The sequence below is a fragment of the Pristis pectinata genome, chromosome 24, assembly GCF_009764475.1.
Source record: "Pristis pectinata isolate sPriPec2 chromosome 24, sPriPec2.1.pri, whole genome shotgun sequence".
Taxonomy (NCBI): domain Eukaryota; kingdom Metazoa; phylum Chordata; class Chondrichthyes; order Rhinopristiformes; family Pristidae; genus Pristis; species Pristis pectinata.
Window position 1 is genome coordinate 17,361,990 of NC_067428.1, and position 16,856 is coordinate 17,378,845.

Genomic DNA, 16,856 nt, shown 5'->3' on the forward strand with positions numbered 1-16,856 from the left:
GTCTCTCTCTCTTATGTTCTTATGTGTTTTCCCAGCTGCATTGTAGGATAACTTCCTAAAATGCTCATTACCACCTTCTCAAGGGCCATTAGAGACAAGCAATAAATGTTAGTCTTGCCAGCAATGCCCAGGTACTGAAAAACCAGTTAACAAAAAAAATCCAACTTCTGTATTTGAATAAACAACTATTATCTACTGTGGCACTCCCCTTAGTTGTGGAAGTTACTGCCTGTTGCCAAGCTCTGAGTCATTCCTTGACTATATTGTAATAGCAAACAGATACAACTGTAAATCAATACAAGCCAAGAACTCCCAATGTTTAGTCACTGACTTTAATTGGCACTTGTTTTACTCCATTGAGGCTTTATTGTTCATTCATTGAATTAATGTGTATGGTGAGAAAATCCCAGTATACAAACATCAATAGAAATTATTTACCCAATTCTGCCCAGCTAATCCCCACACCCCCTCACATTTCACATATTGTGTCCTTGGTGACTGCTGAGGTTCCTTCTCTCAGTTTATTGCATTCTGCATTCTGTCTCGTGTTCAGAGTCTTACCCCAGCATCCACCTCTCTCCATTTAGGAGTCTCCTTTTTCTCATCCTATATCTCCTTCTCTGTTCAGGTGTTAAATGTTATCAGACTTTGGTCTTGTTAAGTGCCCTGAAGCATTTATCTAACATTAAAGCAAAATTTAAAACTGAGGTGATGCTGGATCTGAAATCAGTGTGGGCGTTGAAGAGCACCTGGGACTATAGTGTAAACTAAACAGTATAAATCAAGTCGAGTTTATTGTCACATGCACAAGTACATGTAGACACAGCTGCAGTGAAAAACTTACTTGCAGCAGCATCACAGGCACATAGAATTAGAGACCCAACATTCAGAAGAAAAACATAAATTAAACATAAATTATAGAAGAATTGTACAAGAATGCACACATTCACTGAATTGAAGCACAGGAGGACACACTGGTGATGAAAGGCATTTCCACTTAATAATAAAATTCCTTGTTCAGTTCATGAGGGGCAACAGATTGTTGTTTACCGCTCGGGCTCTGACTAATGCTTCCTTGCACCATCAACCCAGGGACCCTTCAGTTCGAGGTCAGTTTGAACAATGCCAGTTTATTCAAATTAGCACAACCTTCAAAGTCTCTGTTAAATGAGGAGCAAAGCTTTCAGGAGGAATGGACCTTTACCCTGTGTCTAACCTGTGCTTTCCCTGTCCTGTGAGTGTTTGATGGGACACTATAGAGAGAACTTTACCCTGATACTAACCCGTGCTGTCCCCACCGTGTAGTGTGTGACAAGACTGTGTAAAAGGAGATTTACACTAACCCATTATTTTCTTTTTGATGGGACAGTATAGTGGGAGATTTATGCTGTAATTTTTTTGTCTTTATCCCCCGCCCTCTGTGGATTTTTTGTACTTAATGTATCATCAAAACACTCAAATCAAAAAATCTTCCTAGTTTACGATGCACTCCGGCATTCACCGGCCCCAAAAGGCTTCCAGTGAACCAGCAGCCATTGCATGCTCCCTCACCAGAGACACCTAGGCAGGAACGTAACTTTGGAAACAGTCAGACAGACGGCATGGATGGACCCCGGATCCCAGACCGCCCACTGCCTGGACTTACGAGTGACCCACCTTGACCAGGCCCAGTAGCAGACTGATGGGGTCACTTGACTGAAGTGACCCCTCTGAACCAGGTGCCTGACCAAGGGGAGCAACCAGAACTTGAGGAGGAGCCCCCTCAAATATTCAAAGAGGGGCTGCAATCTTGCGTGTTCCATGGACACACAGAACACAGACTTATCCAGGCTGCGGAAATAACAGCTGACCTAGGAGTCTGTGAACCAACTTAAAAATTGGTTGCATGGGACTGCTCTGTGCAGCACTCTCCACCCTTTCGGGGAGCCTCTTGCAGAACCACTGTGGTGTCTCCGAAAGGCAGATGAGGGCAAGGAAGTGAAGGGTGTGCAAGGGCAACTTGTACAGGAAACCCCTCTGTGCAGTGTGGAACAGGGTAGAGGGCAGACTTGAAGAGGTGCAGAGAGTGCTGTAGTGGGAGCTGCCTGTCATCTTGAAGGCAGTGCCCTGGCAGAAAAAAATACATCACCAGTACACCTAAGATGGGAGGACCTCTATGTGCAGCTATCTCTGCAGGGTTTGAAGGCAGAGAATTCCAGCCTGCTCACCAGTTACTGACTGCCCTCCTCAACTGGGACATTAGAACCATGGCAGAGACACAGTGTTCCCTCTTACCCCAGAAGAAATCAAAGAGCTTCTGCTGGATCTTGGCTTAAAAGCCGAAGGTGACTCCAAAGTGACCAAATGGTATCACGGCATTGAGGCCACCTGTTGTTTATGACCAGTGCTCAACCACTGTAGGAAAGCACTCAGAGTCGTCCTGTTCAGTGTCCTGGCTGAGCGGTGAGTTCTGCTTCCAGCTCCTGCTGATTTACTGGCAAGGCTTCCTCAGTGGGGCTCAGGTAGCCCTACAGATGGAGTCGGAGAGTCAGAGTCATACAGCATGGAAACAAGCCACTTGGTCCACCACATAAACCAGTGGGGACCCATCTGTAATTAATCCCATGTTCCAACACTTGGCCCATAGCCCTCTCTGCCTAAACGATTCAAGTGCTCATCTAGACACTTCTTAAATGCCATCAGCGACTCTGTTTCTACTACTCTGTCATATTATGTATTCCAGGTAATCTCTAGGTGAAAAAGGACTCCCTCAGATCCCCTCAAAATCTCTTACCTCTTACCCTAAAGCTATGTCCTCCAGTTTTATCCAGCTCAGATATGGGGAATAGTTTCCTGCAGTCTACCCTATATATACCCACCCATAATTTTATATACTTCAACCATGTCCCCTCTTAACCTCTTCCATTCCAGGGAAAACAGACCTAGCCTCTCCAGCCTCTCCTCATAACTGAAACGCTCCATCACAGGCAACATCCTGGTGAATCTCTTCTGCATCTTCTCCAATCATTCCTACAGAGGGGGAACATGGTGCTCCATGCAAGTGGTGTCATCTCTTCTGACAGGAGGTCTACTTGCTACTGGAGTCCAGAACATTTTTCCCAATTGATTCCAGTGGAGGATGCGGTGCACTCAGACATCCTCTGCAGGTCAACGAGATCTGTGATCATGACGAGCATGTCACTGGTGCAAGCTGAAAGGATGACTTCCATGCCTGGCTGTGACGTGTCAAACCCATCAACCTCCTGCATGCTGTCACTGCCTTGGCTATGACTGACAGGATAAAAAGTCTATATTTAACCTGAGTATTTTTTTGGCCTTTTACCCAAGTCTTGTTCATATACTTTTTGCTCTTGTTGTTTCAAAATAGCTTTACTGAAATCATCAAAAAGAAAGAAACCAAAACATAAATTAAAATGTAGTTCTCCATGCCAAGTGAGCCTTGTGATGTCATGGAAGATGTCAAGCATCCTAGTTGGACCCCATGTGCTTCCTTTCAACTAACACTTGGGGCAAAGGTAACTTCAGAAAGGGAACATGGAATTGAATAGAATCCCTGACAGCCTGCTGCCTAGACCTGTGGATGGTCACCTTGACCAAGCCCAGGGCAGACAAACAAGCATGTCCATAGACTGGCCTGCCACCTCTACACCGGTACACAAAGATCAGGAGAGTTGGGCTAAAGTGCAGCAAAAGCTTCTGGAAAAGCCCCTTCAAGAACTCAGAAGGAGTCTACAAAGCCCCACAGTTGTTACATACATGGCAGAAAAAACAGGTGCGTTGCGAAACTTTTCAATGTCTCTGGCACAGTTCTGCTCTGTGCACACTCTCCCAGTGTAAAGAAGGAGTACTTTTGCTAACTCATGGGAGCTGCATGTCACCTTGGTTGGAAAAATATTTTGCTAGCACACACCAGCTGGAAGGATACTCTATGTATAGTCATCTCTGCTGGGCCTGAAGGCAGACAGTCACAGCCTGGGTACAGACGAACATCAGTGACTAACTGCCTTCCTCAATCAGGAGATTCAGAACCACAGCGGAGACCTGGTCTTTCCTTTTGTTCCAGGAGAAATCATTGAGTTTCTTCTGGATCTTGGTGGCAAAAAGCAGGAGGTGGAGCCAAAGGACCAACAGGTAGCACAGCATCAAGGCCAGTGGTTAGTTTATGACCAGTGATTGGCCCCTGTAGCACTTAGACTAGTCCTGTTCAGAGTTCTGTGTCATGGAAGAAGCATCTTCCCATCACCAAATGTTCCCCCAGGATACACATGTAATCATTCCTCAGGACATTTCAGAAGGCTTTTTGGAACTCCATAGGTAGCCATTCAGCTCCAGCGACTTGCCTTTTGAGAGCTGATGGAGGGTGTTGGTTAACTCCACCAATGTCATTGGAGTATTGGGTTTTTAGGCACCATCCAGGCCGATCTTTGGCAGGCTCTCCCACAAAACTCTGCACCCCTCATGGCTTGACACAAATTCCTTGAAACCTCTGACTAATCAGTTAGCCACTCCACTGGACATACAGCTGAGGTGATTGATGCAGACCCACCCTCTTGCCAGCCCAAAACTATGCCCACTCCTGCTTGAAATAGTAAGAACACAAATGTTAGGAAAAGGACAGATGAATGGGGATGTGATAGAGAGAAGGATGGTCCACTCTGAGAGCAACATACAATGTTTTTGCAGAGGATCTTTGGCTGGAGGAATCAGTTGAAAACTGCCTCAGCCTTAGCAAAGTTCTAAAGCACACAAACTCTCCTGCAGATTCAACCCCACCCTGCGATCTTATCGTGACACATCAGGCTTTCATATGATTCATCTTGTGGGATCATTGCTGTGGAAATAGAAAATCTGATTCAGTCAGTGTATTATTGAGTTAACGTTTGAAGAAGCTGTAATATGTCGACAAAGACTTCGCCTGACTGCTCCTGCATGTGAGATTAGTGCCCCACATTTGTACTCTGAACAGTCCTGTATTATAAGGTTAATTCTGCAACTCCAACGTGTAGATCAGATCTTCAGAATGAGTTGTTTAAGATTGCTCATTTTAGGGGAATTTAGGTCAGATCTGACAACATAAGGAATGAATCTGGCTGGGGTGGTTGTTATGGAAAATGGAAGACATTTGGCCCCCATGGGGCTTCTCCAGCCTTGAATTAGATAAAGGTAGATCAGTAGGTTAACCTTTTTCTCCAGATCTGTTCATATTATAATGCAGCAAAATTCTTTTGATCGCAGCCTTGAAAGTCCAGATTGACCCAAGTCTTGAGTCTATAATGTTGGGTTTGCAGTTTCCAGTTTGTATGAAGAAGTGTTACCTGACATCACCTCTGAATGGCCTGGATTTAGTTTAAACTTATGCCCTTTCCTGAAAACACTTGTTCACAAGTTCCCTCACATAGTAAACGCTCCCTATACCCAGCTTTCTGAATCCTTGTAATCACCTTTCAGTCACCCACATTCAAGGGAATATTGTTAAGCTTAGAAATTGGATCGCACAGTGACTTTTTAAGAGTTATGCAGTCCAAAATGGATTTTTGCTCAGAGTAGATGTTCTACTGAGCATCTCCAGGTTAAATTGTGCCAATTGCAAATTTGTCTAGGCACCTCAGTGTGTGATCCACATTAGCTTATCTGAGTTTTCACAGCATTGGGTGTGCACCTAATCACATCATTTATTGTGTGGCAAATGTTCCTACCTGAACTATCATAAATTAGAGATCAAAGCACAACACGGTGACCATTGTGAAACAGTTGCAATGGGATTATGAGCACACTGTGCTACATTTTTGCTCTTCTTGCTACTTAAATGTATGCTCTCATGACATTGGGAGACCTGACAGGACAGCCTCAGCCATACTCCCTTGGTTGCTTGTCCCAGTTCCGACTCCACTCACATGAGCTAAGTGCTGATACCATGAGGTCCATAAAACCAAGACTCTAAGTAAATAAGGCATTATCTCCATCCTTCTGTATTTCAGTCTCAATAATATAAAGGGCATCATTCCATAAAACTTCTTGGTCATTTTTGTACTCGCTCACCAGCCTTCAGTGATCTATTTTCATGGATACACAAATCTATTTCCTCTCTCACACTTCCTAGTTTGTTACTTTCAGGAAAATATTCCAGTTTATCCTTCCAAAGTGGGTGACTTCACTCTTCCCCACAGTTTTGTTCATCTGCTCTGTTTTGTCTCGCTCCAGGTGCCTTCATCAGACATAGACTCTTTTTTTAATTCCAAAATAAACTTTATTCATCATAAGAAACAAACTATATACAACAATAAATCAGTGCAAACCTTTACATTCGTGTATGGATCAATCATTAGTGTTACCTTTTTATATAAAAAACACAGCACCTATGCCACTCATGTGGCTCCCTGGGGTGCTACCCCAATCCAGTATTTACAATATTTAAGGGGCTTCCTCGCCTGACCCCACCCCTCCCTCTCCAGTGGCAGAAGAACCCTAAACTGTTGTCCTTCCCCACCGAGCCCTTGCGTTGGCTGCACCCAGCTTCAGTGCATCCCTCAACACGTACTCCTGCAGACTGGAATGTGCCAGTCAGCAGCATTCCCCAATGAACATCTCACAGTGCTGGGAGACCAACAAGTTTTGGGCAGACCAAAGGGCGTCTTTCACTGAGTTGATGACCTTCCAGCAGCAGTTGATGTCCGTCTCTGTGTGTGTCCCCGGGAACAGCCCATAGATCAGAGAATCCTCTGTTACGCTGCTGCTGGGGATGAAACGTGACAAGGACCCTTGCATCTTTCGCCACACCGTCCTCACAAACCCACAGCCTGCAAAGAGGTGGGTGATTGTCTCGTCCCTAGTGCAGTCCTCCCAGGGGCAGCGCGCACTGGGACTGATGTTTCAACCATGCAGAAAGGATCTGACTGGGAGGGCCCCTTTCACCACCAGCCAAGCAAGGTCTCGGTGTTTGTTGGTGAGTTCTGGCGATGAGGCATTCTGCCAGATGGTCTGGACAGTCTGCTCAGGAAACCACCCCACAGTATCCATCGAGTCCTTCTCCTGCAGTGTCTGCAGGATGTTCCGTGCTGACCACTGCCTGATGGACTTGCGGTCAAAGGTGTTGGTGTGGAAGAACTTTTTTACAAAGGACAGGTAGTGCGGCAACTTCCAGCTGACTGGGACGTTACGCGGCAACAGGGCCAGGCCCATCCTTCGCAACACCGGGGACAGGTAGCACCTCGGCACGTAGTGACACTTGATGCCCACATACTTTGGTTCCATGCACAGCCTGATATAGCCACAGACAAAGGTGGTCATCAGGATGAGGGCGACACTGGGGACACTTTTGCCCCCATTGTCCAGGGACTTGTGCATGGCGACCCATCGGACCCGCTCCATCTTGGATCCCCAGGTGAACTGGAAGATGGCACGGGTGACTTCCAAGCCAGAGGGGTGAGGAACAGGCCACACCTGCACCAAGTATAGCAGCCCTGAGAGCGCCTCACACCTGATGAACAAATTCTTCCCAGTTATTGAGAGGGAGCACTGTTCCTACTATCCCAGTCTCTGCTTCACCTTCCCAATCTGCTCCCGCCAATTTTTGTTGCACGCTCCAACCCCTCCAAACCAGATCCCCAGGACCTTCAGGTAGTCAGGCCTGACAGTGAAGGGGACGTTGGATTGGTCGGGCAAGTTGCCGAAGAGCATGGCTTTGCTCTTTGTGCAGTTAACGCTGGCCCCTGATGCTAACTCAAACTTGTTGCAGATGCTGGTCAATCTGCGAACTGACCTTGGGTCCGAGCAGAAGACGGCGATGTCGTCCATGTACAGGGAGGTTTTCACCTGGGTGCCATCACTGCCTGGCAACGTCACCCCTCTGATGCTCTCGTCCTTCCTGATGGATTCGGCAAAGAGTTCTATGCAGCACAAGAACAAGACAGGAGAGAGAGGGCAGCCCTGCCTGACTCCAGACTTAATGGGGAAGCTGTCTGTTTCCCACCCATTGCGTAGAGAAGTTGGATCCAATTCCTGATTCCCTCCCCAAAGCCCATTTTGGAGAGCACGTCCAACATGTACGTGTGTGATATCCTGTCGAAGGCCTTCTCCTGGTCCAAGCTGACCAGGCCGGTGTCCACCCCTCTGTCCTGCATGTAGGCAATGGTGTCCCTGAGCAGTGTGAGGCTGTCAAAGATCTTCCTGCCAGGTACAGCACAGGTTTGGTCTGGGTGGATCACCTGTCCCAGAGCAGACTTGACCCTGTTGGCAATGGCCTTGGACGGGATCTTATAATCCACATTCAACAGTGAGATGGGTCTCCAATTTCTGATGTCCGCCACCTCCCCCTTCTGCTTGTAGATGAGGGTAATGGTGCTCTTCCTCATGGATTCCGACATGCTGCCAGACAGGAGCATAGCGTTGTACACTTCCAGCAGGTCCAGGCCCATCCAGTCCCACAGAGCCGAGTACAACACCGCCGGTAAGCCGTCGCTTCTGGGAGTTTTATTCCAATCAGAGGAACGGACGGAGCCAGTCAGCTCCTCCAGGGTCAGTGGCTGGTCCAGACTCTCCCACTTGCTGTCATCTAAGACCTCCGTGATAGAGAACAGGAAGTTCTGGGAGGCTGTGCTGTCTGTGGCTTTTTTGTCGTACAGACTGGCATAGAAGGATCTGCAGATACTTAATGTGTCCGTCTGCGAGGATGTTACTGAGCTGTCCTCTTCCTTAAGGCTGTGAATCACAGAGCTCCCCCTGTGCACCTTTTGGAAGAAGAAACATGAGCACGTCTCATCCTGCTCCACAGAGTAAACCCTGGATCGGAAGATAATCTTGGAGGATTTGGAGGCATGGAGCTGGAGCTCCCTCACATCCACCACCCTCAACTGCAGGAGGAGAAGTTGCTGCAGGTCTGTCTGGAGTTGGCACGGTTCCCTCTGACTCTGTCTTGCTTTCTGGACCCCTCTGCGGATCATAGACTCTGACTAGATGATGTGCGTGTTGGTGTCTTTCTCCTCCAGTCTTCCTCATATTCCTTTCTGAGGAAATGAAATGACCACCTACTTTACTGTAAGGATGGATATCACAGGCATGGATTCTTTGCTGCCCATCACTAAGTGCCTTGAGAAGGCAATGATGGACCTTCTCGTTGAACAGCTATTTTGTAGACATGCCAATCTCCCTGTTGGTGGTTAGCATTGTGGAGTTGACAGATGCTGAAGATGGGATCTTGGTGGGTTACTAGAATACATCCTGCAGACGGTGGGAATTGGGTGAATATTGAGTCTGGTGCCATGGTGTTCTGAAGCAGATGGCTTTCCCCTGAATAATCCTGAGGTACTTGAGTTTTCTAAATTTAAAATTTTTATATATTTTTTTAAATTTAAATTTTATTTACAGCGTGGTAACAGGACCTTCCGGCCCAACAAGTCTGCGCTGCCCATTTTAAACCCAAATTAACCTACCCATATGTCTTTTTTTTAGAATGTGGGGGGAAACCGGAGCACCCGGAGGAAACCCACGCAGACACGGGAGAACGTACAAACTCCTTACAGGCAGCGACGGGAATCGAACCCCAATTGCTGGCGCTGTAATAGCTTCGTACTAACCGCTGCGCTACCGTGCTACCCAGGTGAATGCTGAATATTCTCCACAAGATAAGCCACTCATCACAGAGAATCCAGTGTTTGTCTTCTTCCTCTGGTGACGGCGTTGATATTGGTAGTGCAGCCCAGTTACTGAGCAATGGTGGCCCAAGAGTTTGAAGTGTGAGATTCAGGGAATAAATTAACATTTACGTTACTGGATTAGTAAACCAGAGACCCAAGTCTAAATCCTACCATGAGAGTTGCGGAATTCAAATTCAATTTGTACTACATTGAAGTACTTATGTTTGGAATGATCTGTCTATGTCAGGCAAAACAAAGATTTTCACTGTATCTCAGTACATGTGATGATAATAAACCAATAAACCAATAATCTGGAGTTAAAATAAAGAAGCAAGAAGCATTAGAAATAATGACCACAAAACTACTGGATTGTTATTTTAAAAAATATCTGGTTCACTAATGTCCTTAAGGGGAGGAAATCTACCATCTTACCTGGTTTGGCCTCTATGTGACTCTCAGCCAACAATGTTTTTAACTATTAAAATATCATCTGAAATGGCCTGCCACACAGCTCAAGGGCATCTAAGGATGGGGAATACATGTTGGATTTGCCAGTAATGCCAAAAGTTGAATGAAAACTTAGTGATTAATGTGCTGGTGTTTGGGCTTAAGTAATTTAAGGTGGTCACCAACTGCCACTTGTGCATTGCTGGTGCTTTTTACTGGCATTTTAGCCCAGATCTGGCTGTTATTCAGATCCTGATGCAGGCTGGAATGAGGTGTTTCATTATCAGAAGAAAGGCGAATCGTGCTGAACACTGAAAACTGGAAAAAATCTTGCACTTTTTACATATGTTCACTGTCCTATTTATAATATGGAGACTAGAACCACACACAGTAACCAGAACGTCTGTATCAATTCAGCATAGTGCTCTGCAAAACCACACTGAAAATCTAAAATATTTCTGAACACCACTCACCTGAACAGGGAAGTCATGACAGTTAGACTGTCATGAAGGCCACTTTCACCAAATGCCAACCTTGCGGGAGCTCATCTATCCAGAAGGTACTGTGGATGTGTGGGCATGATAGGCCAGCAAGGGCAACTCACTGCTGACCAAGATGGGCCAGACAGACTCTTGGCATGGGTTGGATGTTGTACACCATGGTTTGGATGTTGTACACCATGAATTTAACAATAGTACTGAGCTTTTATACATTTTTATAAAATTGGGAAGAAGGAAAATGGCGAGGCTACACACAATAGGTTGAGAGGGGAAATGAGGAGGGGAATGACACTGGAAAAAAGGGAACATGAAATTAAAATGGCAGTTAACATTTAACAGTTAACATTGAGAGGCACAAGGCAATCATATTTAATTAGTAACTGTGTTTACTGAGAAGGAGGGTGCTGACAAAATACTGAGGTAATGAATGGGATAAAAATTGGCAGGCAGCCTTTCTGGTTGATGCTGGCTGTGTTTAGAATTTGCCTATCCAAATGTCTTGCGTGCTTTCGCAGGAGGGAGTGGAAGATGAGATAACAGAATGGCTTATTGTAACCACATGAATGGGCATAAAGACTACAGGCCAGCCAGTGTAATATCAGTGGTTAACAGGTTCTAGAATCAATAATCATTGGAAGAATTGACAGGCACATTGAAAGGTAAGAGTTAACTAAGAGCCAAGATAGATTTGTAAAGGAAGATCATGTTTGACCAACTGAATTAAAATTTTTGATGAAGTAACGTAGAATGTTGATGAAGAGAATGCAGTTGACTGTACAGTTTTAAATTTTTGAGAAATTACCACGAGACTGGCTGACAAAATTGAGGCTTATAGAAAAGAAGGATCAGTATTGAACTGAATTAAAACTTGGCTTAAGGGTAAGAAATAGCAAGTCACAGTAAATGATCAAGACAGGAGGATTGCAGAAAGTGGTCTTCCTCAAGCGACAGGCCAGCAAGATGGGGAGATAACTTGCAGATGAACTTTAACATGGAGGAGTGTTAGGTGATGCATTGTGGCTGAGGGATGGAGAAGCTGGGTTTGTTCTCCTCAGAGCAAGGAAGCTTGAGGGGAGATTTGATAGAGGTGACAAGACTATAACAGGTATAGACAAAGTCGATAAACAAAAGTTGTTCCCATTTGTTGATAGAACGAGAACTAAGAGACAGGAATTTAAAGTTTGGGTAACAGATAAAGTATGGATTTGAAGAAAATCTGTTTTACAGTGAGTGTGCAGTTCTAAAGAGGACAGAGAGACCTGGAGCTTCATGTGCATAAACCTCTGAAGGTCACAGGTCATTGAAAGAATAGGTAGTAAAGTAAAATGGATTTTAGCAGCATTGAATACAAAAGTAGGGAAGTCTTGCTAAACATTTCATAAGCTCTGGTTAGGCCACACTAGAGCACAGCATCAAGTTCTGCTCACAGCACTTTAGAGAGGACATGAAGGTTCCTAAGAGGGGGCAGGGAGGTTTACCAAAATGGATTCAGGGATGAAGGATTTTATCTACAAGCTAAGGCTGGAGAAGCTGGGTTTGTTCTCCTCAGAGCAAGGAAGCTTGAGGGGAGATTTGATAGAGGTGACAAGACTATAACAGGTTTAGACAAAGTCGACAAACAAAAGTTGTTCCCATTTGTTGATAGAACAAGAACTAAGGGACAGGAATTTAAAGTTTGGGTAACAGATAAAGTATGGATTTGAAGAAAATCTGTTTTACAGTGAGTGGAACTCGCAGTCCTTGAGGGCAATGAAAGCAGAAATGATCAATGATTTCAAAAAGAAATTAGATCGACATCTGAGGGAAAGAAACTTGCAAGGTTACAGGGATAGAGGGAAGGCAATGGGACTTGCTCTGCAGAGAGCCACCATGCAATCAATAGGACAAATGGCTACCTCCTATGCTGTAACAACTCAGTGACTGGGATGGCCATAAGGATGGAAAGCAGACATTGGTAACCAGTAGAAAGAGGTAGTAGTGAAATAACTTGGAGAAGTATTAGGGGAATAGCCTTAGACAGAGTTGCAACATAGGTTTACCCAAAACAAAGCCTGACTCCAAGGGTTAAATTATGAGAAGACATTCCGCAAACTAGAGTTGGATTCCTGGAATTTAAAAGACCGAAGGTGATTTTACTGAAATTTTGAAGAAGTTAAGAAAAACTGCTAGAAAAACTATTTCTGTTCGTTGCAGAGTCTGGAATTAGGAGGGGGGGGATTGTTTCAGGAATGAAAGGGAGAAACCTTTTACATACAGAGGGTGGTGGGGATCTAGGACTCCCTTCCTCCTGATACCTTTTATTTTGTGAATTGGAGGTTGAAAGTATTTGTGAACCAAAAGTATTGAGGGATACGTGACAATAAAGTCACCAGACATACTGTAATTGTATTAAATGATGGAATGGGCTCAAGGGGCTGAATAACTTCAACCTGTTGCTATATTTCTTGAGTTAGCAGGGGAATAATACGAATTTAAGAAGCAGGGGTAGAAGAAGGCCATTCGGCCCTTTGAACCTGTTCCACTATTCATTGATCTTGGCTGATCCTCTACCACAGTATTCCCAATATGTCCTTTAGGAATGTTGTAAATTTTGTAATCTGCAAACTGTTTTCCAAACAGTGGTGTGGGAGCAGTTTTTACATCCTTCACAACCGGCAAGCGATTGAAAGTCATGTGGATCTGTCGTGCGCATTAATAAACAAGTTTTTTGTTTAATTTCTGGCTCCTTCAGTTGGTGATTCATCCAACAAACATCTGACCCAAATGGGTTGGGTAAGTGTGGGAGTGGAGTGAGGGTAATAGCTCTCACAAAGCAACCAATCAGGTCTTCAGGCAGTTAGAGCTATAAATCCTGATTGGGAGATTTGAGGAGTTAAACCAGTAAACTCTGGCGGGTGGGGTCGAACACAGTGATTGACAGACGTGCAATATAAAGAGCCGGGGCGGAGGTCTGATTATAATCTTCCTGAATTTGCGGATTTGGTAAGGAAGGTTTTCGGTGATGCAGATTAGAATAAAGCCGTCTCATGTTGGTGAAAAAATAGTTTTAGTTGTATGATTTATAAATAATTTGAAAAATTATGCAATATAGAACTTTTTGATGTTTGCTTTCTGGGTTTTAAAGTTTCAATTAATGGTTGTTTTGCTGAAGCATAAGATTTCTGGTTTAATTAACAAAGTTATTAAAACTACTCTTGCTCTGCTTTACTGCATCATTGTTACAGACTTTTAAATTTCATGAAGTTAGTGACTGGAACTCTTTCCAGAATCATGATTTCTCAACTTCATCCATTTTCTAGGCGTGGGTAACTAAAACGTTGTTTGTAATGGAGCCGATAGAACTGGGCAAATTGCCCAGGATCTGTGTTCCCTTGGACTAGGATGGTTTATGATCTGGCTTGGTGTGGTACCAATGAAATACTGTGGAATAACTTGTTTTCCTAGTACAGGAATATAATACCTACCAGTGGACTACTGCAGGAATAGTGTGATGCCTGTTATTTACAATCTTGAATAAAAGTATAATTTATCCGTCTTTACTGATAATAAATTGGGTGGGAAAAGTAAGCTGTAGGGGGGAAAGATGTTTGTAAAAGGATAGGGACAAGTTGAGAGGACACTAGTGTTGAAGTGACCTTTCATTTGTGGGAATAGTATTAAAAGTATATTTTAAATTGGAGGACTAGTAGTATTTGGTATCTTGCAGGAAACAAAGTTTATATGCAGATACAGTGAGCAATTAAGGAGATATGTTGGCCTCAGATAAGCCTTGCTGTAATTGTCTCAAAGTCCAGTATGCCTGGAGTACTGTGCTGCTTTTGAGATAATTACTGTTGAAATGTAAGACTGAGACCACACCTGTAGGACTGTAATTTTATCTCCATGTAAGTAATGGATGTAATTTGACTAAGAAATTTAGTTTATTTAATTGATTCCTAGGATGAGGTAAAACCTTTGTACTCTAGTTTATAACCTCATTGCAACAAAGATTCAAGAGGATGCTGAGAAGCTGTTTCCTTGGGCTGGAGAGTCTAGAACATGGTTACTCCTATATCCTGAGGCTATCTGGAGTCAAAGGAATTTGAGATGGGAGGCCATTTGGCCCATCCTGTCTGTTGTGGGTGAGAGCTCATGACCTAATCCCACCATTGGACACTTGGCCTGTATACTTGCAGGTCACAGCTCTACCAAGTGCTCCAGCTGGAGTTTCTGCTTCTACTACCCTATCACTGAGGTCCAGATCCCCACTGCCCTCTAGCTGAAACAATGTTTTCCCTCTCCTCTCCTCTCATCTTTCTAACAATTACTTTTAATCTTTATCTGGTTTTTAATTTTACTACTAGGGGCAATAGTTCTCCCTATATACTGTCTAGGTCCCTCCTATCTTTGGCCTACTCTTTTGAAATATTCAACCCTACTTATCCAATCGTATCTCATGCCCCAAATTTTCCAATCCTGGCTGCATCTTGCAAATCTTCTGTGCAACCACATCTTCCATCCACCCCACCCCCCCCCCCCCCCCCCCCCCCCCCCCTGTGGTAACCAGAAAGTACTTGAACTGTGTTTTCTAAACTATGATAACATCTTTGCATGTCTCAGTCTTGGCCAATAAAGGAAACAATTGCAAGTGCCTTTGAGAACATTTAGAAATAAGGTGGTATCCTTTTGAGGTGGGCAGTGACCTTTTTTTGTTAAAATTCATTACCACAGTATGGATGTTGTTACACTTGTTCATCCCTTCTGTGATACTGGTGGGTCAGGAGCTGCACAAGCCAGAGTAGGCAGACTTCCTTTCCTGAAGTCATTGAACTGATGGATCATTGGAAAATCCACATAACTTAGTGACAGATGTTGAATTTAAATTTGCTCAGCTATTGTAGTTTGATTTTAAAACTAGTATCATAGTTCAATAGTCCAGATATGTACTGGCTTAGCAAACTGCATCAAACCTTTCTTTACCCTTGAGTGCTGTGGCTGCATAGTCATGGAGTTTAATAAAGCCTGGGACTGACTTTCCTGGTGAAACTCCCTTCATGAAGGGAGTCGATGACTGGAGACTGGTTGGGAATAGTTGAGACAAAAGATCTTATTAAATTGTGGAGTAAACTTGAGGTCTTGACTGACTTGCTATTTTGATTTGTGATTTAATACGGGCTGCATTAATGAAGATGCTGTACTCGGAGCAGTGTGTCGCTTGCTTTAAAGCAAATGTAGAGAAATTATTTTAACTTATTGGCTGGGGTTGTTTTAAGACTGAAATGTTACTACTTAAAATGGAGCAACACTTTAATCACATTACTGACTGCACTTCTTCCCAAGTTGATTAGGTTTCAGATCTACTCTTAATCTCACCATGGCTCCTACACAACTGGAAGCCTGTATGGCTTCACTGATTTCTGTCTTCCATAAATATGCTGGAAATGAAGGTGACCCATACACACTGACTGGGAATGAGATGAAGGATCTTCTGAATCAGGAGTTCAGTGGTTGGTTACAGGTATGTCCTGGCGAGAATAGGTTGCAGTAAGTTGTCAAACATGTGTAATATGGGAGATGTTTAATCACTGGCAATTTGAGGGTTTTAAAGGATAAATGCAAACCATCAAAATGCATGCACACTGAACAAAATTTGTAAACTGTGTTTTCTTACTCTGCCATTCTCATAGCACCAGAATGATAAAGGAAGTGTGACAAAGATCATGAATGACTTGGACAGCAATCGTGATGGGGTGTTCGACTTTCAGGAGTTTGCCGTGTTTGTCATTTCTATCACTGTTGCCTGTAATGAGCACTTTGTGGAACTGTTAAAGAAAAAACAGAAGGCATGAAAGGCCAAAACTCTACAGCCTGCAGCTCTAGTCTCAAGGAAACATTTAGTTCCCAACCTTGTATTTTGCTGCACTTAAATAAAGTATTTCATGAAATGTGTTCTGTTTTTTTGCCTTGGTTTGTGGTTGATGATTGGAGGCTCTGGGATGGTTTGGTCAATGGAGGTGGATGGACTTGGATAATGACATTTTTGCCCAGATTCTACAATGAAGTTTCACCTTGTGGTAGTGGGGTGCCAGCGCCTTGAACTGCCACAGTCCTTCGGGCTAAGATGATACTAGAGTACTGTTGGGAAGGTAGTTTCAAGATTTGAGCCCATTGATGGGTTGGGGGATAGTGCAGGAGTAGGAATGAATTTCCAAATTGGGATTGTGTATAACAGCTGCAGGGACTTGTGTTCCCATGCACCTGCTGCTCTCCACCTTGGTTATGGAGAGCAGTGGTTTGG

General features: G+C 44.1%; 1 protein-coding gene across 1 annotated transcript; it reads left to right on the plus strand.

The window, feature by feature from the left end:
- The first annotated feature begins 13,454 nt into the window (after window positions 1-13,454).
- On the plus strand, window positions 13,455-16,507 carry LOC127582495 (protein S100-A1-like). Its single transcript, XM_052037802.1, has 3 exons — window positions 13,455-13,561; window positions 15,899-16,076; window positions 16,246-16,507. Exons 2-3 carry the CDS (start codon window positions 15,933-15,935, stop codon window positions 16,405-16,407), a joined length of 306 nt encoding a protein of 101 aa, XP_051893762.1. The 5' UTR covers window positions 13,455-13,561; window positions 15,899-15,932; the 3' UTR covers window positions 16,408-16,507.
- Window positions 16,508-16,856: the final 349 nt, after the last annotated feature.